This window comes from Bos mutus, chromosome 22 (assembly GCF_027580195.1).
Source record: "Bos mutus isolate GX-2022 chromosome 22, NWIPB_WYAK_1.1, whole genome shotgun sequence".
NCBI lineage: Eukaryota > Metazoa > Chordata > Mammalia > Artiodactyla > Bovidae > Bos > Bos mutus.
The window spans coordinates 56375554-56396493 of record NC_091638.1 but is presented as its reverse complement, the minus strand read 5'-3'; the positions used below and the strand labels follow the sequence as shown (position 1 = coordinate 56396493).

Below are 20940 nucleotides of genomic sequence, written 5' to 3'. Positions count from 1 at the left end.
CAAACCCAGGGAAGCTGGGCATGGCCCCTCTGGCCCACTGTGGTGGAAGGAACACAGGCTCTGGAGCCCCCCAGGTCCACCAGCCTCTCTCTCCTTCACGGGGTCTCTGCAAGCCCCTTCCCTCTGCCTCAGATCCCCATGGCCTCCTGTTGTCCCCAGCCCCGCAGACCCAAACTCAGCCCTGGTTTCCGAGCATCCGGTTGAGAAGTGGTTCACCAGAATCCCTTGTGCTCCTTACCAGGCAAACAGCCAGGGCAGAGCCGAGGGGATCGTGCCCCGAGTTCAGGCGGCAGAAGGTGAACAGAGTCAGGAAACAGACATCCTGCAGTGCGGTGGCAGCTGCGGGGCCCTCCGGGAACTCTGGAAGCCATCCCGTCTGAGTTCAGGGGACCCCCAGCCTCACTCTGAGGTGTGATGGGGTGGGGAGGGGGTCATCCTTACTCTGAGTAAAGGTGCCACTAGGTCTGTGTATCCGAAATTGTGTAAAGTCACACACGCATCAGGCTCTGCGTGAAGAAGAAGCAAACAAAGCGCCTTGACCATGAGCCTCCCGAGCCGCGGAGCTTGTGCACAGCACTCCCGCGAGTCCGGAACACGTTGTTCAGCTGGAGGACACGTGGCCGTTGGCGGGACGGGCAGGAAGTGTTGAGGGCCACTGTCCTTGACACTGCCCCGGCCCTGCCCCAGAGCACCTGTGGGGCGTCTCCTGGGCCTGCTCCCCCTCATCCTCCCACCCCCACCCCCGTCGGCTCCATGCCTGCATCCTGGCCACCCCCAAGCAGGCCCATCCTCACTGCAGCCTCCGGCAGGTCTGACATCATGCTGGCAGCAGGAAGTTCTAATCCTGAGTGTTTTTGTTTGTTGTGCTTCCTCAGGATTTCCTTGGATCTGAAGACCCCAAAGAAACAAAGATGCTAATCACCAAACAGGCTGACTGGGCTCGAAACATCAACGAGCCCAAAGCTGCCGTGGAGATGTACATCTCGGCGGGCGAGCACTGCAAGGCCATCGAGATCAGCGGGGAACACGGCTGGGTTGACATGTAGGTTTCCAGTCTCGGCCCTGAGAGGCACGTGGGCGGCGGCGTGTCACGTCCTGTCAGCGCTCGGATGTGACTGACAAGGGAAAACAGTGTTTCTCGAAGTATCTGGTCACAGGCGACGGTGACTCGGTTTGGAAGAGATACAGACACAGCAGTCATTGCCTCTAAGCTGATCAGCAAGGCCCTGGGGAAGGGGTGGTGGAGGGTGAGGGGGGAGCCACCCAGGCTTCAGGGCCGCCGTTCCCTGAGCCCTGCCTGAGCCGGCACTGCGGCTCCTTGCGGCATGTGATTCCCCCAACACCCTCAGCGTCAGTGTCTCCACGCCCCCTTCAGATGAGGAAACCGGGGTTCGGGGACCAAGTGATCACACAAGGCCGGCCGGCCAGGCAGTCATGGAGCAGTGCCTGTAGCCTGTGTGATGTCCGCGCTGAAAAGAACAGGAGCGGTGCCAAGTGCCTCGGAGAAGGAGACACGCATTCTCCCGGGGGAGCCGGGGGTGGTCTTCGCCTGAAGGGCCTTTGACGACTTTCAAGTGGTGGAGGCGCAGGAAGGGAAGGGCGCGCAGGGGGAGGAACGGCACAGAGAGCACAACTGGGCCGCCTCAGGATGACGGTGCAAGAGAGGGACGGGAGGATGCTGGCAGCGGCAGGGCATCCGGGCTGGTCTCACAGGGAGGGCCTCGGGGGCCAACTGAGGTGTTTAGACCTGTCAGTTGGTGGGGAGGACCCCGGGTCGGGGCCGTGCTCCCGCTGCAGGTGTAGGATGGAGGGAAAACTGGAGGAAGGGAGACCAGGTGTCCAGTTCGGGGGGCCGGTGGGGCTGTGTGGCGGCGGAGGGAACAAGAGAGACGTGGGAGAGCTGAACCGCAGGACCTGAGGCCGTGGCGTCAGGGCGGGGCTGACTGGGGAGCTGGAGTAGGACTCTGAGCTCTGGCGGGGCGTCGGCGATGCCGCTGACATAGGCAGAGAACCGATGCTCGGGGGCTTCAGGTGGAGCTGCCGAATGGAGGATGGGCTCAGTCTCAGGACCCTTTTTGGGTGGGGCAGCCTCTCCCCTCCCACTGTCAGGAGTGGGCTTCGTGCTAACACGTGTGTGTGTGTCTGTGCACACGTACACGGTGCAGGCTGCAGCTCACAGAGGAAAAGCGGTGCGGGAGCGGCTCCTGAGGTTGGCTCGGCCTGTGCCTTGAAGGTTGTTGGTTGCCCTGGAAACCACTCTGTGGTCCGTGGGCCACAGTGGCCCGGGACTCAGGAGGGAGAGGGGCTGGTCGACGACTAAGTCATGTGGTTGGTGTGGTCCCTCACAGAGGGCCCTCCCACACCGCCCCATCGTCTTCTTGTCCCAGAATAGCATTTCTTGAAGATAGAGGTGCAGAGTTCGCCTATCCCCCGCCCCAACCAGGTTTTTCTTTTCACGAAAAGAGGTGGGACAGGAGAGAGCCAGGCAGGTTTAGGGTCCCTACTTACTCTAGTTTTTCACGTCACTGTCGTTTGCAGCCGATACGTATCGCGTTACCCCAGGGATGCTCACCTCGTTCAGAAGAGAGACATCAAGCACACTCGGTCCTTTCTCCCGGGACTTAGGCTTCACGGGTGGGGCGGGGGCGGGGGCTCCCAAGGGGTTGCCTGCGCCACCTTTCCCTAAAATGCGTCCTCTCTCTGCTGAGAAGTGGTATTTTTAGAGCCATTATTCTTCTCAGTATGGATTGACAAGCCTCCCTGAGCTTGCCGATTTCTGAGATGTCTCTGTTAACAGCTGCTTCCCCGTCCTTTCTCACAAAGAGCGAGCTGGGTAGATAGAACCCCTCTCCCCTGGGAGAGCCACTTTGGCTCCAAACCCCGGCCTCTCTGGAGGGAAGAAGCACTTTCCACGCAGCCCCATGTGCCCACGAGCCGTGGCGGGGCTGGGTGAACCAGTGGTCCCGTGGCACCCCCTGCCCCTGCCCTGGCCCATTCAGCACCGTGGCCAGGAGAAGAGGCACAGATCCCTGCAGGCTCTCCTCCCAGAGCTCAGAGCATTAGCGCACTGACCCTTCCTCCAGCAGTCTATCCCCAAAGGCTGCTCCCACCCCCGCCCCTGCTCGCCTGTGAGAATTCCTCTAATGGTGCTGGAGAGGGCACTCGGCCACTTCCCGGCTGCAGAGGCGTGGTCGGGTGGCTCCACCTTCCATGCTGGCCTCTGGTGTCCTCCTCTGTGAAGTGGGAATAACAGTACCACCCCCCAAGGGCAGAGACGATCCAGTGAGATCACACATGGGAAAGCTCACGGCACTGAACTGACGCGTGTAGGTGAGCGGCAGACGTTGGCTGCTGCCCCCAGAGCTTGCTGGACAGGGTCGTAACTCAAAGGAAAGGCACATGAAGTGGGGGACAGAGTGTCCTTCACCAGGCGGCCTTTCTGGGTGAAGTCCCTCAGTAACCTCACATCACACGCCGGGGCCGAGGCACCATACTGAGCCTGGGCTGGGTCGGGGGGTGGTCCGTCAGCATGATGAGCCGCCCTCAGAGAGACCCAGACGCCATGGGGCTTCCCCCACCGGCCGCCTCCCCAGAGCCCACCTCCTCCCCGTGCTCTCGCCACTCCAGGCTCATCGACATTGCCCGCAAGCTGGACAAGGCCGAGCGGGAGCCGCTGCTGATGTGCGCCCACTTCTTCAAGAAGCTGGATAACCCTGGCTATGCCGCTGAGACCTACCTGAAGATTGGTGACCTCAAGTCCTTGGTTCAGCTGCACGTGGAGACCCAGCGCTGGGATGAGGTGAGCACCGGGGCCCTCCCTGAGCCCTGGGACACGGGGACTGGGGGGTGGGTTCACACAGAGTGCAGCTGACCTCGACGTGAGCGCTGGCCTGAAGGTCAGGAGACCCGCCCGTGAGTTCTCTGAGCCCCGAGTGTTCTGGAGGGCCTCTCCGCACTTGCTTTCTGCCTTCGCTCATTCCTTCATTCAGGAAACCCTCACGGCCTGCTGGCTCTGTGATGGGCGTGAGGGATGCCAGAGTTAACATGACAGCCCCCACTGCCTGCCGTTGGTCCTGGCTGACGCGTCGCCGACACGGAGGCCACGCCTCTGTGACATTTAAACCCTGCTCGGTGGCATTTTTCCGCCAAATTGTGGCAGAAGACGCCAGCCACACTTTCCAGGTGCAGGCTGCCAGAGCCATTATGGGGCCCTCGCCCTCTCCCGCGACTCCTCTGTCCCAAGGGCTGGTAAGAATTAGCCAGGCGAGCAGGAGAGATGGCTGCAGGGGGCTGGTGGAGCCAGTGCTGTGCTCCCCCTCTGTGGCTTGACTCCCACCCTCCGGCTCCCTGGCTCCCTGTGCCCTGGATTGAAATCCATCTTCAGGGGGCTCAGACCTGTGCCCACCTGCTGTGGTCTGGTCTGCAGGGCCGTTGCGAGGCCTTTGCCGGTAAGAGCCATCTGACCCTTGTCTCCCCTCTCAGTGGCACCGTTTGCTGAGGTGACAAGGTCACTGATGAAAGAGGGTGGGGCCAAAGCCAGAGGCAATCATGGCATCACAAGAGGTGTTTATCAGCTTTCCCAAGCAGCAGAAATGAGTGCATCAGGCAGGCTTTCTCCCCGTCACCACATACTGGCCCCCGTGACTCATTTCCGGTTCTCCTGGCCCGACAGGTGGTTCTGGGGCTCAGACGAAGCAGACAGCGGGTGCCACGCAGCACCACATCCAGTCATCTCTGACAGCTAATAAGCAGCAGCGATGATAATGTCAATTCTGTTTCCTTAGGTGTCGCCTGCAATTAAAAGAAATCTGTTTGCTGCGCTACGGGAGCCCACGCAAAGCCTCAAAATAAAGTGTTTCCGATTCTGTGCCGCTTCTGTGGTCCAGAAACAGATTGTGTTGTCACTGAATCCGGTCGCTTGCATGTTGCTGTTAATTGCCTTTTGTTTTCAAAGAGCTGATTTGTTTTTGCGTTTCTGGGGGTGGTGGTTGGGGGGAGGCACTCCCCCCTTCTGAGTTGTCAGGCCGGCAAAATATGACATCCCTAATGGATTCAGCCAAGTGCCGTGCTTTCACGGGGGCGGCGGGGCCCGGGTTCTGAAGCCTGCGTTCGCTCCTTCCCCTAGGCCTTCGCCTTGGGTGAGAAGCACCCCGAGTTTAAGGATGACATCTACGTGCCCTATGCTCAGTGGCTCGCAGAGAATGATCGTTTTGAGGAAGCCCAGAAAGGTAGGCCCCACAGCCTGGCACCGTGCAGAAGGGGCGGGAGAGAGCGCTGGCCACGCCCACGGCCGGGAGCCGCCCAGCCCTCCCACCGCGGCGCTGAGTGACAGCTCCCTCCCGCGGGTGGTGGGCCGGGTGGTGGAGACCGTGGGGCCGTGGGAAGGAGACGGGCTTCAAGTGGGATGCTCTTGGGCCCACCACTCACGGTCGAGCCCCAGGACCTCCGGCAGGTCCCGTCGCCTCTCTGAGCAAAGTGCTCCGGTGTGTTATCCTCACAGCGGCCCTGTGATGTAGGTACCATTTTATAGATGAGAAGACTGAGGTTGGAGGAGGTAGAGGATTTGTCTGAAGTCCTACAGCAAGGAGGTGGCACAGAGGGAGTTTGAGGAGGGGCGCGATGGGGCAAGGATGGAACAAGAGACCTCCCATACGTGGGTGAGGCCACTTTTCCTCACCCAGAAGAGAAACTTGGGCTCTGTCTCTGGCTCAGGGAAACCGGGTGTCCTCTGCTCCTCAGCGCACCCGCTGGGAAAACAGCCGCACACAGGAGCGAAAGGACGTCTAGAGCTTTAACTGGGAACAGTTTCAAATGTGACGGCCTTCTCTGCGCCAGGCACTGATTGGGCACCTAACCGCACAAGCCTGCATCTTGCCTGCAGCCCTGCAGAGACGCAGAGGCTGATGGTGCCCTGCAAAGTCCCAAAGCCACAAACGGGAGAGCCGGCTTTGGACCAGGGTCTCCCTGTCTGGGAGCCTGCTTCTCCCGACTCGGGTTTGCAGCCTCTCTGGGCAGGGCTCCGACTGGGCGTGTCATCTTCCATAGCACCCCGTTTGCACTTCTCTGTGGGAGCAGTGGCCGCCTCTGCACCCGTTTCGGGGTGTCTCCCTGTGGAGCTCCTCAGCCGAAAGGCCCTGTGGCAGGACGGCGTGTTCTCCACGGCTTCAGCACTTCCAGAGCACCCAGGTGCTGAAGTATGTGCATGTTTGGGCAAAACACGTCAACCTACCCATCTGTCTGCGTCTACCCATCCAAGAATCCATCGCCATAGTAACTTGGTGCTCAGACAAGAGACTGGAACAAAAGCCAGAACTTTTCCTTCCCTATCGTGGGGGGCTTGGATCATCCGGGCACCCACGTGTGGGCAAGTGTCACAGCTAGGAGGGCCTCCCCAGGTGCCCCCAACACCCTGAGGCTCTGGCCACATAGTTGGGAGTCTAGAAATTTCTGTGAAGTGGATGGAAGAATGGTTGAGAAATTTTTTGCTGGTCTTTACAAGTGTTTGGTTGCTAGAACCAAGCCAGATTTTCCAAGGTGGTCATCCAAAAGCCCTCAGTTGAAGACTGACCATGCACTTCGTCGGGCTCGGTTCTGTGGCCTTGGGGGTGCCAGCTTACCTCCACCTCGTGAGCCCATGTCACAAAGTCTGTGTAGGTCTGTAGTGACGATGCAGTGAGGGAACTGGCAACAAAAGCCCCAAGCCTGTCACCCTGTCACCTGGGGAGTGGCTAAGCTTTGTCTTGGGGTGGGGCGGGGCACGCGGCAGGCGGTGCTTCCGCCCTCAGACTTTGCCCCGCAGCGTGGCCCTCAGCCTTCCCTGTCTCCCATGTCTTCCCAAAGTGGGTTGCCTTTTCCCAGCCCCCCAAAGGAGTATATATCTCACTGTACTTTTTCAGGATGTAGCCTTGGTTATTTATAGCCTTCGGCCTGAAAGGCGCATCCCGGCAACGTGGGGCTGCAGCTGCTCTGATGAGTGTGCTACTTCTGCAGCAACCCCCAACCCCCCATGAACCCCACAGAACCCCCCCCAACTCCCCTGCACGGGGCGTGCTCTTGTGCCCCCGCAGCGTTCCACAAGGCCGGGCGGCAGGGCGAGGCGGTCCGGGTGCTGGAGCAGCTCACGCACAATGCCGTGGTCGAGAGCAGGTTTAGTGACGCCGCCTATTATTACTGGATGCTGTCCATGCAGTGCCTCGATATAGCTCAAGGTAAGCAGGCATCAGCCGGGCCCCTTGTTTTCCCCGGCCCCGCTCTGGCACCAAGATAAACATCAGAAGAGCTGGGAGGCTTTAATTAAAGCCCTGGGCTTGTTTATTGGGTGTATTGTCCATAGCCCTGTCTTGCAGCAGCGTAATCTCGCGTGGCATCTCTTCCCAGTTTGCCCCTCAGCTTCAGGATGGTATGAGGGCCATGCCGGGGTTACAGTTGGGAGGTCTGGGCCTGCGTTGCTAGTTCAGAAGATGTCTCTCCCCGACTACCTGGGAGCCCGTAACTGGAGCCAGCTGAGCACTGGCTTAAAAAAAAATTGAATTAAATGAAAAGGTGAAGAAGAGATCACGTTTTAGGTGCACACTCCGGATTCTCACTCGTCGCAGGCGGGATAGCGGATAGTTTTGGTGTTGATTTCCTTCACGAGACTTCCCGTGATGCGCCGCGGGCCTTCTGGAAGCGGACAGGGCAGGGAGATGCTGTCCCCCTGGCCAAGGCCCGCCTGCGGGCGATGAGGGACACTGGCATGGGAGCTGCCAGGGGACTCGTGGCGAGGCAGTCCCTCCCCAGCGCTGCCCGCCGTCTGTGGAGCAGGGGCGACCCGCTGTGCTTCCCACATGACTGCCCGGAGCCACGGGTAGAGTTAGAAAACTGTCAAGCCCTGGTGTGACGGGGGCAGTTTCTGTTCTGGCCAGGGGTGTGGGCTTTGAGGAGGAAGGATGGGGAGGGAAAGGTGTGAGGTGAGCGTGAACACTCCTGACGTGCGCCCACCCTCCCTGCCAGGGGGCCCTGGCCCGTCTGGGTGCTGGTGATCAGCCTCTCCCCACGCCAGCCCTGCCCCAGGGACTCTGCTGCCTCGGGACAGCAGAGCGCCTTCCCCATTGTCCTGGCTTGGGGTGGGGGGCCCGGTGTCAGGGGAACCGGCCCAGGCTGACACGCCCTCTCCCTGCTCCCCACAGATCCTGCCCAGAAGGAAGTGATGCTCAGCAAGTTCCACCACTTCCAGCACCTGGCCGAGCTGTACCACGGCTACCACGTCATCCACCGATACGTGGTAAGGTGGGCCGGGGCACTGCCTGCCAGGCGGGGGGGCCTGGGCACGTCTCACAGAGCAGCAGACCTCTGGGTGGAGCAGAAACCCACCCACAGGGTGTGACGGCCCGTGGAGAAGTCTGGTCTCCCCGGGAGACAGGTTGGAACTTTGATTTTCCTTGATTGTTGGCTTGTTTGACGTGCAGCGTGTGGGCTTCAGAATCAGCCAGCCAGAGCTGGAGGGGCCTTCTGGTCACTTGCTTCAGGTTCGGATGACTCAGGCGGACTCTGGCTTCGCCACTCAGAGGGCTGTCTCTCTAAATGACCGGTGGGGGATGTTCCAGGGGCCCCTGTCTTCTAGTCAGTTGAAGGTCCAGCGCTAACCAAAGGCCCAAGGCCTCTCCCTGGCCCTGCCACTGACCATCTGTGTGACCTTGAGCAATTCACTTCCCCTTTCTGACCCTCAGTTTCCTTCTTTATAAAGGAGAGTGTTGGCTTGATCTCCAGAGACCCAAATAGCTCTTAATAGTTACTCCCGAATCCTTTGTTTAAGCTGTTTTAAATCTGCCTCCTGATGGTGGGGTACAGGTGACAGATTGTCCTCAGCTTCCTTGCTTGCTTATCCTCAGTTACTCAGCAGTGTGAGGGTACCCCGTGCTGATAAGTCAGAGGGCAGTAACACTAGACGACCCTTACTGAGTGCTTACTGCATACCAGGCAGTGTGCCGAGGGCTTCGTTGTATCAGCCTTTCAACTATGCTGTGAGGTACATACTGCCATCCCATTTTACAGATGAGGAAACTGAGGCGCTGGACAGAGAGATCACACAGCTAGTAAGTAGGAGAGCCAGGACTTGAACCCAGACAGCAGCCTGACTTGGAGCCTGTGTACTTAGCAGCCCCCGCCCCCACCCCCATCCGCGGAGTTAAAGAGGACGGGCCGCTAGCCTCAGGCACCAGCTCTGCGTGTGACCTTGGGCAGGTCGTTTACTCCCCTCTGTGCTTCAGCTCCCACCTCTGAAAGCCGAGGGTCGTAACAGTGCCTACCTGATGGTGAGGATCCAGTGAGTTGACACTTGGGGGCACTTGGAAGGGGGACCCTGGGTGAGCGTCGGCTCTTGCCGCTGCCCCGTGCGGAGGCCTCACGCCAGCCTTCCATCAGCCTAGAAACAAGCAGTTGCATTTTAGTTCCTTCACAGGACGTGCTTAGAGGACTAAAAAGACTTCCTGGAGGAGGTGGCCCCCAAGCCAGGAGGTGGGAGATGAGTAGGACAGGGGCAGGTGACGAGGGGGCGGAGGAAGGCCGCTCCTGGCAGAGGCCCCAGCGTGAGTGCAGGCCCGGAGCGGCCGGTGTCTCGGGGTTTGGTGTCCGGCCGGGCAGAGCAGCTCTGGTTTGGAGGTGGTGGTGCCTTTCCCAGGGGAGCCACCTCTCTCCTCTCCCTGGGACACTTCTGAGCTCCCACACCTCGTGTGGTAAAACCAGAGGCAGGCCTCTCCCTGGCTCTCACCCAGGAGAGGATGCAGGCTCAAGTTTTCTTGGAGCTGACAGGCTGTAGAAATTTAAGTGAGAACTAAGGAGCGAAGGCTGGGCTCTGGACCAGAGAAGTGGCGTAAAGCGAGTCCTCATGGATCGAGACCAATTAGGGCCCGAGTCCTGGTGGCTCAGCGCTGAGTATGGCCCAGCAGGGCCCTTGAGGAAATGTCAGTTTATTACCACTGAGTGCTCACTGCCAGGGGAAGCTGGCCTGCTTTCATCTTGTGCATCTTGAGCAGCGTGCCAGCGTCCTTCAAAACAGGGATCTCTTAACCTCTTATAGACCCCTCCCGGTGGAGCGTCCCCTGCAGGCTGTGTGTGGAGCTTCTGGCGGCCTCTCGGTGCAGAAGACCTGTGCATTCAACTCATGGGTGTTGAGCGCCTGTCTGATGGAAGGGTCTGTGCCGGGCGCGGGGGCAGAGACATGCAGCAGGGACCCCAGTGCCTGGCACGTATGTGGGCATTACCATCAGGCTGCTGCTGGACGGCAGAGAGGAGGCCTGCTCTCTCAGGCTACAAAGGGTTAAGTGCCTCCGTTTAAGGAGATGCTTGTATGGAGGTCACGTCTCAAATTGCCTAAAGGTCTCCCCTTTTAGAGCTAATTGACAACAACTTGAGCTCAGGGAGAAAGAATCATTAGCCACCCCAGAGGCAATGAGCTTCAGAGAAACACTTTCAGTGAGTTTGAACCCCTGCCCCATGCAGGTGTCGTGGGCAGACGGTGTCTGGGGCGTCGGTTTTGCCCTTACTACCAGGAGGGTGAAGGTGCTTCCCTCGCCGGGCTGGGCTGGGGACCACACAAGTGTGGCCGCAGGCACCCGGCACACTCACGGCAGGTGCTCCCTGGGCGATCGTTCTTCTGTTGAAGTCACTCCGAGTGCCCGGCGTCTGCCTCTCACCCGGCCCAGCAGCGGCTCGGCTGAGAGATTCAGTTCTGTGTGCTTTCCTCACGGCAGGAGGAGCCATTCAGCTTCCACCTTCCCGAGACGCTCTTCAACATCTCCAGGTTCCTGCTGCACAGCCTGACCAAGGACACCCCCCTGGGCATCTCCAAAGTGTATCCTTCGCTCACAGCCCTCTGTCCCGCCCCTCCTGTCTGATGGCCCCAGGAGTTCTTCCAGAGCACTCTGCTGGCAGAGGCTGCCCTCTCTCTCCAGCAGCCCTTGGGGACGGACGGAGGGAGAGAGCTCGCCGTGCTGCTGCTAAAGGCGAGGCTCAGCCAGGGAGGCTCAGGCCAACGCCAGGGGAGGGGTAGTTTTCAGGGCTCTTTGGGCCTGGCAGAGGGTCTCTGGCCAACACACTGTGCGGGCCTTCCATAACCCCCAGAGGAGCGTGCGACTGGAACGTAGGAAGCGCCGGGCCTCTGAGCTGGGGGCCTGGGGGCGGGCAGAGCTTTGTTCAGCCCAGGTGGATGAGCACCTGCTGCGTCCCCAGCGCACAGCCGGTAGCAGGTGACAAGCTACCGTCAGTCAGGGGAGACGACGAGTGTCAGGGCCTTGTTCATTGGGACGGCTGCAGTGTACAAGGGTGAAGGCTGGGGTCAAAGTCAGGGAAGGCTGCCTGGAGGAGGCGACATCTGTCCCGTAGGCCGAGGTAACCAGGGGAGGCCTGAGTAGATGTTCCAGGGGAACACCCAGTGCACAGAAGGGGCTGGAGGGAATTGAGGTGAGGGAAGGGAGGAGCTGAAGCCCCCTGCCTGGGAGCCGGGCTCAGGGGGCAGCAGCCTCACGGCCTGCCCAGGAGCCGGCCTGTCCTCCTCTGGCTGCTGGTGAGGGCCACGGAGGAGCCTGAGGGCGTGTGGTGCCAGAGACTACGAGGAAATAATCCCCAATCCTGAAGGTCCTGAACGGGACAGAAGTCACAAGAAGCCCCTGTCCCCTTCTGAAGGAGGGGACGTCACTATCTCTCGGCCTCTGCCAAGCCTCCGCCCTGCCTTCCCGTGAATCACAGACCCTCCAAGGGAAGGGCTCAGAGCTGCCAGTTGGTGAGAACCAGCCTCTCTGAAGGGGTCAGGCCCATCCTTTACATTTTGGGGGAAGCTGCCCCCATCATGGGGCCTCGGACCCTGCACACAGCCCCTGCAGCAAGTTCTGTTCAGGTCGGCAGAGTCTGACTGAACCCTGCCCTGAGCTTCACCCTCACGTCCACTGGGGACGTGGAAACAGCTCTTGACATGGCCCCTGACTCCGGGGAGGACAGGGGAGACGCAGGCAAGGAAACTCGTCTCCATATGATGACTGTGGAAGGGGCCGCGGGGTTGGGGTGGGCAGTAGGCAGCAGGAACGTCGGGGAAGGATGGCTTGGAGGAGGGACATGGGCCTCGCTTAGCTGAGGCTTGGCAGGGGGCAGTGGGGAAGGGCATTCAGGGTCAGGGTGAGGGGAGGAAGGGCAGACCGGGCTTGGGCACAGCCAGCATTTGAGGTGACCTGAGGTGGAGCACGAAAGCCCATCAGCCCCAGACTAGGAGCTCAGAGAAGGGCCCCAGAGCCGGGGAGGTGAGCCTGGAGCTTGCCGTGGCCTCGGTGAAGCACAGGCAGAAGAGTTCTGCACTGGGGATCAGGCTCCTCCTGGTGGGGCTGGAGCGGGTGGCACTAGGTGCCAGGCAATCTAGGGGCTAGCTGGCAGGCTGGCTGAGGCAGGGAGAACTGTTTTGGCCCAGCCAGGGTCCAAGATGAGCCATCAGCAGGCCCAGAAAACCTAAGCAAGGTTGAAATATTAATGCAGACGACGCTGTCTGTATCTCTGGAAAAATCTCTGGGTCTTGATATCCGAGAAATTCACTTACCTCCCACAGATGAGCAAAGCAGTCCTCAGGCTCCTTCCCATGCCCTCCTGGCACGCGCACAAGCTGCATTCCAGCTCGGGGCTCGCTCCAGAGGTGGGCAGTGCTAGCACTCGGGCCTGCTGTGGCCTCTGTCGTCCTTAACCTCGTCATCGGCAGGAACACACTCTTCACCCTGGCCAAACAGAGCAAGGCCCTGGGCGCCTACAAGCTGGCCCGGCACGCCTACGACAAGCTGCAGGGCCTGCAGATCCCCGCCCGTTTCCAGAAGTCCATCGAACTGGGCAGCCTGACTATCCGCTCCAAGCCCTTCCATGACAGTGAGGTGAGGGCCCTGGCCCCTCGGGCAGGAGGCCTGTCCTGACACCTCTGTGCCCGGCCTGCGTTCAACTGAAAGATGGCTGCCATGCTCCTGGGGCTCAGCACCCCCTCCCCTGTCTGAGCCCTGTTGTGCCAGCTCTTTCTGCCCTTCCCTGTCTGCCTCCTCTGTTTATCACAGCCCCCGGACCCCCACAGCCCTGCCCACTTGCTTCCCAGCCGTCCTGGGGCTCCAGGTCTGCTCTGCCCAGGCCCAGGGCCCAGTGTCTCTGCCTGGGCCTCATCCTAGGAGCCCCTGGTCTAGTCCCCGCTTCTGGAGGCAGGTTATCACTCACCTTCAGATCCACGCCGAGTGTCTGCAGCTCCGTCTGTGCCCCAACCTGTCTTCCCCCAGCCCAACCAGCCACCGTCTCCTCCACAGTCGCCTCCTTCAAGCTCAGAGCAGAGACTTGGCATCAGACAGATCTAAGTTCAGATCCCAGCTGCCCCATTTCCCAGTTGTGTCTCAGTCTTCCTGAGCCTGTCTGCACGTCTGTCACACGGGGATGTGTGTAACAGCGTTCCTGCAGGAGGCTGTGAGGAGGAATGAGGCTGAAGTGGGTCACGTGCTTGGCACAACCCGTGGAGCACAGTGGCTGGCTGGGCAGTGGTGGCTGTGGCCAGTGTCATTCCTGCCGGAAGAGCCGCAACTGCTGAGCCCCGCCTGGGAAGGGGGTGTCCTGGGCAGCAGGCCCCAGGAGCCGGGCCTCTGCAGTCTCTGTGGGCCCTTACTTACCCTGCTTCATCCCTGTGCAGAGCCCCTGCCCCACCCACCCAGGTGGCCTCTCCTCTCGGCCACCAGGCCCCAGGAGGCTGGAGCCAGAGCCCAGGCAAGGAGACGGGGCTGCGCCTGCACCCCCGCAGGGCCCTCAGCGGCCGCGCTCTATTCTGCAGGAGCTGGTGCCCTTGTGCTACCGCTGCTCCACCAACAACCCGCTGCTCAACAACCTGGGCAACGTCTGCATCAACTGCCGCCAGCCCTTCGTCTTCTCCGCCTCTTCCTACGGTGAGCGCGGCGGGCAGGCGGGGCGGCTGGCCTGCGGATGGCGCGGCCTGTGTCCTCATTTGGACAAAGTGGGGACAGTGAGACCCCCACCCCTACCCCCCTGACACATAGGGTCACTCAGGGTTCCCAGAGGCAGGGCCAGTGCTGCCCAGACCCCTCAGAGCCCAGAGTGCTGCTCTGTCTGACGAAATTCCCTGGGCAGAGGGGCCCTTGATCCGGGCTGCTGACGTGGCTCTCAAGGCCCAGCTCCTTCCACATGGATGGGGATTAGAGGCCCCTTTCCAGGAGCCAGGAAGAGGCCTCTCTTCCCCTGCAGAGGAGCCCCTTGCCCACATACGCCTGCTTCCCCATGCCACCCTGCCAGCTTTCAGCGAGACCTGTACTGGGTGGGAAGGAGCTCTGGGATCCCCCTCCTTGCCCCCCAGCGCTGCCTCTGAGAGCCTCCCAGCCCCTCCCTTGCCTGTGTCTGCAGAGGTGCTGCACCTGGTTGAATTCTACCTGGAGGAGGGGATCACAGACGAAGAAGCCGTCTCCCTCATTGACCTGGAGGCACCAAGACTCAAGCGGGAGAACAAGTGGCAAGAGATCACGAGCAACAGTATCCTGGGTGCTGGCCGGACCCGTGTGTGTGTCCACTGGGCACCGGCCTGGAGGCAGGGGGACCTTGGGGGCCCGCTGGGCCAGGCGAGGTGAGGGCGGGCCACTCTGCGCACTGGAGAGGCCCCCACGGCAGCAGGCTTGGGGCCAGAGCCAGGCGGGGCGCCGGCCCAGGGTGCAGAGCTGCCACAGGGGCAGGGAGGACAGGAGGTAGGAACTGCGTCCATGCGCCCGCGCCCGCCCATGAGGCTGGGGTGTGGCTGCTGTGGGGCACGGCCCACGCTGACTTGGCACCTGCAGCCTCCCTTCCCCAGGGGACGGGTCTGGCTGAGGGGGTGGCTCCCTGGGCACCTCCAGTCCCGACTGGCTGGCCCCGGGATCCCCAGGGGCGCCCACCCTGCTCTGCGAGGAGGGTCTGTGAGGCTGCCCAGCAGCTGTGGGGAGACCCTCCAGGAGCCGCCAGCTGTGCTAGGGGCTGTGGCTTCCCGCCTGGCCTGTCGTACCTGCTCCGGCCCCGCAGCCCGCAGCCCTTGGCTCCCACACTCTCAGCGGCCTTCGTGGGCCGGGTCCTGGGGGGCCACGGTGGAAGCCTTCAGAGCCCCTTGCCGCCTCCCCCCTGCGTGCTGGGCTCCGTGTGAGCAGGCCTCTCCTCCGTGGGGAAAGCTGCTTGCGCGCCTTGCTGTGCTTCCCTGAGCCATTGGGAGGGTCCCACACAGGCCCAAAGGGAGCCCCCCACCCTGTGAGCCTCAACGTGTCGGGTGGAGGGGGGCTCTCCCTCGGCCTCAGGCCCCGTCCTTGACCAGCGCCCCCAGATGCCCAGACCCTGAGGCTGGATGAGAGCATGGACTCCGTGGGGGACGACGACCCCTTCACAGCCAAGCTGAGCTTCGAGGTGCGGGCATCCCTGAGTGGCGGGCTGCTGAGACCCCCCCCCCACCCCCTGGCTCAGGTCCCTTTCCTCTGCACACTCCTCCCTGGGGCCCCCGGGGGAGGGAGGTGGGCTCCTGGTCACAGAGATGGCCAGCTGGGTTCTCCTGAGGGACTGAACCGGCAGAGGAGGGCTCGGGGGTCCTCTGTGGGGTCGCGAGTCCCCCCGCCGGCTGAGCAAGGTCCCATCCGCTCTCCCCACCCGGCCTGCAGCAAGGCGGCTCGGAGTTCGTGCCCGTGGTGGTGAGCCGCTCCGTGCTGCGCTCCATGAGCCGGCGGGACGTCCTCATCAAGCGCTGGCCGCAGCCCCTGCGGTGGCAGTACTTCCGCTCGCTGCTGCCCGACGCCTCCATCACCATGTGCCCCTCCTGCTTCCAGGTACCGGCCCGCGCGCGTGGTCCCCGGGTCCTTCCCTCCAGCTGCTGCTGCGCTTCCCGGATGGTCCCCTTAGGGAGGCCAGGCATCGGGGGAGCACACGTGTCCCTCAGCGGCCAAGGCCAGGGCCCCTGGGCTGGAGGAGAGGCTTGGCTGTCCTTAGTCGCCTCCGCAGCCTCCCGTGCATCCCTGGACCATCTGCTGGGGATTTGCCCCCTGACCTTGTGCTCCTTGTACCTGCCCTTCATCCAGGAGGGCTGGCCAGTGGGATGCACCTTTGAACTGCATTTCGGGTAGAAGGGGCCTCAGACCTTCCCCAGCTCCCTGCTGGTCCTCAGACAAGGGTAGCTGGGACTTGGTGCTTCTGGCCCCGACTCACTGCCAAGCCGCCTGCCCTTAGCAGGGCAGTGGTCCCCGCCCGGCTCGGGGCTGCTGAGCACCCAGGGTTGCGGGGTCACGGCCGTCTCTCCCCAGATGTTCCACTCGGAGGACTACGAGCTGCTGCTGCTTCAGCACACCTGCTGCCCCTACTGCCGGCGGCGCATGGATGACCCCAGCCCCTGACCGGCCCCCTGAGGACCACTGCCCCACCCGGCCGCTGCCCGTCCACGGGGCCATCGAAGGAAGAGTTAAACTGTCAGACTGTGTCTTCTGCCCCACCAAGTGTGTATCTCAGGGAGGGGCCTTGTGTAACCACGAAACTCCTATTTATGGCATTTCGTGTCTTGTGAATAGCACCAGGAGATGGAGGAGAGAATGAACATATATTTTCTAAGAGAGAGAGAGAAAAAAAAATCTGTTCCTTTCAGAACGGCTCCCGAGTTGTTCGCGGCAGTCTGCCGGAGAACACGGATCTGTCAGACCATTCACATGTACACTTTGCGAACAGATTGCTTCAATAATTACAAATAAAAGGGCTACTTATTTTCATCAGTGTCTGCATTTTAGCAAATCTTCATATTGTCTGCAACTTAATTTCCTTATGCAAAAGTGCACCTGTTTTTTTTCTAATTTGATCCGAGAGGAACATTACATTTGTGTGCTCTTAAAATTTAATCTAATTGAAATGGCAATATGGGAATGGTAGGGGAACAGGTTTTGTTTTTTTTTAAATATATTTATTTATTTATTTATTTATTTTGGTGGAACGGGGCTCCATCTCAAGGAGAAGATAAGATTCCTGGCTCTAAAGAAGGTGGCTAACAGGGCTGCTCCCGGGGCCTGCGAAGTCCACCCTCTACTTCCCAACTGGGACCAGGCCCCCCATCCTCCCCAGCTGCCCCCGGGTCCTCCACGTGGCCTGAGCTTGCCCCTTCCTGCAGCACCTGGAGCAGGTGGGTTCCGCTTGAGGTTCCAGGAAAGGCTGGTCCCCTGAGCATCAGCAAGCGTCCGATTTGGCAACTTGAGGGTAGATGGGAAGCTGAGGAGGTGAGCTGACATTTATTGGGGACCTTTTTCTGTGCCAACCGTGCTTCATATGCTGGCTCAGTTCTCACTCAGCTCTGTGAAAGAGGGCGGGTGACTTCCCATTCTGCAGCCCCGGGGGCAGGCGGAGGTGCTGAGGTCTGTCCTTCCTTCCCCGAGGCCGCTCCCTTCACCCTCCTCCCTGCTCCCTGCCAAGAAGGCAGCGAGCAGTCCAGGGCTTTATGCAAAGTCTTGATGGCAGGAGGAAGGGGACTGGGCCGCCAGGGAGCGTGTGGAAAACCACCCTGGTGATTAGATACTGATCCTTTGCAGGGTGTCCGTGAAGTGGGCCGAGCAGGGCAAAGGTCCCCTCCAAAGGGAGGGATGAAGACACTGAGGATGGGGGAGTGGCTGCAGAGGGGCCCCCCAGGGGTGAGTCCAGGGCTGGACCCCGGCCCCCCCATCCCCCCTGCCGCCTTCTGCAGCTCTCTCAGGAGGAAAAGAAAGAAATGGAGCCAGACAGTTGTGCCAACAGAACTCCTCCGTTGAGCGTCTTAATTACTTACGATCATGCATGCTCTCTCGCGTGCTAAACATTTATTAATGTGTTAGGATTTCCATTAGCACGTTGCTTGAGCTGAAATCACTCGCATGTGGCTGGGAAAGAGAGGAGAGGGAGCAAACAGCCCCCCCCCCCCCATCTAACAGGCGTCAATCACAGCGACAGATCAGATGGCTCATGGCTAGAGGCGGGGGAGGGGGCCCAGCCTGAGACTCCAGCGTGCATCCTCATGGCCTTGCTGTGCCCAGTTCTGCCACCCCAGAGGAGCTGAGCTCCAGAGGCCTGAGTTCAAACCTGTTAAGTCTGGCCCCGAGTGAGGATTTTCCATGCATTTGTCTTCTATAACCCTCAGGCATCTTCAAGGATGCCCACTGAACACATGCTGAGACTGAGGCTCGGGAACATTCTCTTTTCTTCCGTTCATGAAATATTTATGGAGCCAAGACAGGGTCACAGGCAGGCACAGCCTTTGCGTGTGAGCGCCGCGTCATGCTCCCCTTCTGTCCTTCCTGGGCAGGGCCGTGGCCAGGTCCAGCCCTCTCTCCACCGTTGCTGGCCCATCTGTACAAGAGACCCCTCCAGCTCTGACACTGAGGTTCCAGCCTTGGTCTGTGTTGGTGACCATGCCCCCCTCGCATGCCACAGTGAGGAAGGCGAGGAAGGAAAGTCCTCGGCCACAGGCATCCTGAGACGCCCCATCTCCCCATGAGGACACAGGGCCCTGACAGGAGCGGTGGCCGCAGGCTGGGCTGCTGCAACTGCGTCCCGACCTCCTGTCTCTGGGTCCTCAGCACTGTTCCCCGTTTCTGGAAGGAGGAAGTGAGGAAGAGGGGACTGGACGGCCAGAAAGAGCCCCCGGGCCAGACCTTAGGTGGCCCCAGCTCGAGCCTGGCCTCAGCCAGCCAGACCACGTCCGCATCCACCTCCAGGCAGCCTGCCGAAGCCAGGGGCCCCTGCAGCTCCCGGACAGGTGGGCAGGCGCCAGATGGCCTTCCGCATGGGCCAGCCCCTCCATCAGGTAGGCGGGAGCCCCGGCAGAGGGGCCACCTCCGGGCGGGGCTCCCACCCTGGCCCAGCACTTGCCCAAGCACATCCTGATGCCCTCCACCAGACCCCAGCACATCTAGAATGGGCTCCAGCACGCCACTGCCCTGCCTGTCATAGCTTCAGCGGCCCCGCTGGCCGCCACCTGGCGCCCAGACCCCTGGGCTCCCCTGCCCCCCCATCCCAGGGCCCCAGCGCCTCTCCACCAGCCAGGGGCCTTGGTCCAGCTGTCTCCTCCCTCCCGGCCCCGATGTTTCTGAGGCGGGAGCGTTTTCCCACCTCTCCGAGTTACCCGTTTTCCCCGTGGCTGCTGCCCCTGAAGACTGGGAGCTCCTTGAGGGGAGACAAGGAGGATAGACAGGGAGTGGCCTAGGATTCACCTCCATGTCCCCAGCCCCCAGCCTTGGCCAGATGCTGGGGAGGGGGAGGCGGGAGGAGAGGCAGACGGAAAGCGGAGAGCCGGTCTCTCCTCCCCTCTTCCCCCCTGAGTTGGCAGCTCAGTCTCAGGCCTCGCTGGGCTGTGGTGACGCAGGTGACGGGGCTCAGCAGTGAGGGGAGCTGGGGGGTGGCGTGGAGAGGAGGCTGCTGACCAAGCAGCACCTCCACGCAGAGGCTTAAGAGCTATTTGCGCACCGCTGCCTGCTAAGCTCTAATCCTTCGCCACACCTGGCCTCCAAGCAGAGACCAACCAACACCCCCCTCAACCAGCCCCGCCGCTCACCGCCCCTCACAGAGAGGGGGCGGAGGCTCAGGTCACCCACACCGCGCTTGGCCCTCCGTGCGCTCGCAGCTTCCCTCCGGCCGGCCCGGCAGTGGGGACAGCAGAGCTCAAGTGGAAGGCTGGACGCCCCGCCTCTACCCGGCTCTGCCGAGGAAGCTGGTTTCCCCAGTGGTCAGAGGCACGAAGGCCTCCCCGTGGGGCTGGGAGGAGCTGTCCCTCCCCTGGACACTTGTTCATCGAGCACCTACTCTGGGATGGGCAGGCACTTGGGGGACAAGTCAGATGCGGCTGGCAGTGTTGGGTACTGAGTGGGAAATGCTCATTTAGAGCTGGAGGGGCCCTCCACGGCTGTGAACTGAACTAGGTTCTGAGGAGGGTTCCCAGGTGGTGCTAGTGGTAAAGCACCTGCCTGCCAGTGCAGGGGGTGAAAGAGATGCATGTTCGATCCCTGGGTCGGGAAGATCTGCTGGAGGAGGCCCTGGGCACCCACTCCAGTGTTCTTGCCTGGAGAATGCCATAGACAGAGGAGCCTGGCGGGCTACCGTCCGTCAGTGATGCCATCCAGCCATCTCATCCTCTGTCGTCCCCTTTCTCCTTCTGCCCCCAGAGTCGGACACGACTGAAGGGACTTAGCTCACACACACGCGCGCAGAAGGGGGTGATACTGTCAGCAAGGCTCACTGGTCCCGGCAGGAAACAGGCTCAGGGAAGGGAGGCCTGGGCTGGCCCCAGCCTCGTGGCCAATAGCCACGGTCCCATGTGGGAGGGCGAGGGGACCTGCTCCTCGGGTCTGTAGGTCTGTGAGCTGGGCCCATGCGGGACAGCAGGCAGCTTTGCCCTGTAGGTAGGAGTGGATCCTGGAGCTTCTTAGTCCCAGGGAACTGAGGGGGGCGGCAGGCCTTTCCAGACTCTCTAGGCGACAGAGCCCAGTGCCGCCCCCGCCACTGCTGCCCAGGCCTGAATAGCTGAGTGGGACCCTTGCCAGCACCCCGGCACAGCCCGCCTTCGTCACTGGCACCCCGGTGTGGATGATGGATGGTCTTCCTGAGAGCTCCTTTGGGGCAGAAGCAGCCAGGCAGGCGTGCTGGGTGGCCTGGGTGACCCCCTGTGGACTGGGGCCTTGGTCTCCCCACCTGCAAAGGAGGGTCAGAGTAGGTGACTTCTAAGGACCTTCCTGTCGTTCTGTGAGCCCATTCCTCCAAACAAAAGAGCATTCTTTGTTTTTAATTGTCTATCATTAAATTGTCTAGCATTACAGAGCAGATGTCCATCATGTCAGGGATGACCTTTAATCCCCCATTTCCCCACCCTGAAAGAGTGGATTATTAGACTCTTTTACGGAGGGTGGAAAGTTATGACCAACCTAGATAGCATATTTAGAACAGTTAGAA

At 61.1% G+C, this 20940-nt stretch overlaps 1 protein-coding gene across 3 annotated transcripts in view; it reads left to right on the top strand.

The window, feature by feature from the left end:
• The window catches only part of IFT122 (intraflagellar transport 122), a 68740-nt gene extending 51992 nt beyond the window's left edge, over nucleotides 1-16748 (top strand). For 2 of the 3 annotated variants that reach the window (XM_070359052.1, XM_070359053.1), the window contains 12 exons: nucleotides 876-1042; nucleotides 3628-3799; nucleotides 5126-5228; nucleotides 7068-7208; nucleotides 8169-8263; nucleotides 10731-10831; nucleotides 12716-12881; nucleotides 13808-13919; nucleotides 14392-14517; nucleotides 15329-15408; nucleotides 15657-15821; nucleotides 16293-16748. In XM_070359052.1, the coding sequence (XP_070215153.1) occupies nucleotides 876-1042; nucleotides 3628-3799; nucleotides 5126-5228; nucleotides 7068-7208; nucleotides 8169-8263; nucleotides 10731-10831; nucleotides 12716-12881; nucleotides 13808-13919; nucleotides 14392-14517; nucleotides 15329-15408; nucleotides 15657-15821; nucleotides 16293-16382 (1518 nt within the window). In that variant the 3' untranslated portion in view covers nucleotides 16383-16748. Of the gene's footprint in view, nucleotides 1-875; nucleotides 1043-3627; nucleotides 3800-4784; nucleotides 4914-5125; nucleotides 5229-7067; nucleotides 7209-8168; nucleotides 8264-10730; nucleotides 10832-12715; nucleotides 12882-13807; nucleotides 13920-14391; nucleotides 14518-15328; nucleotides 15409-15656; nucleotides 15822-16292 lie in introns of all 3 variants that reach the window. The other variant, XM_070359051.1, reaches the window with a different exon arrangement.
• The last annotated feature ends 4192 nt before the right edge of the window (nucleotides 16749-20940 follow it).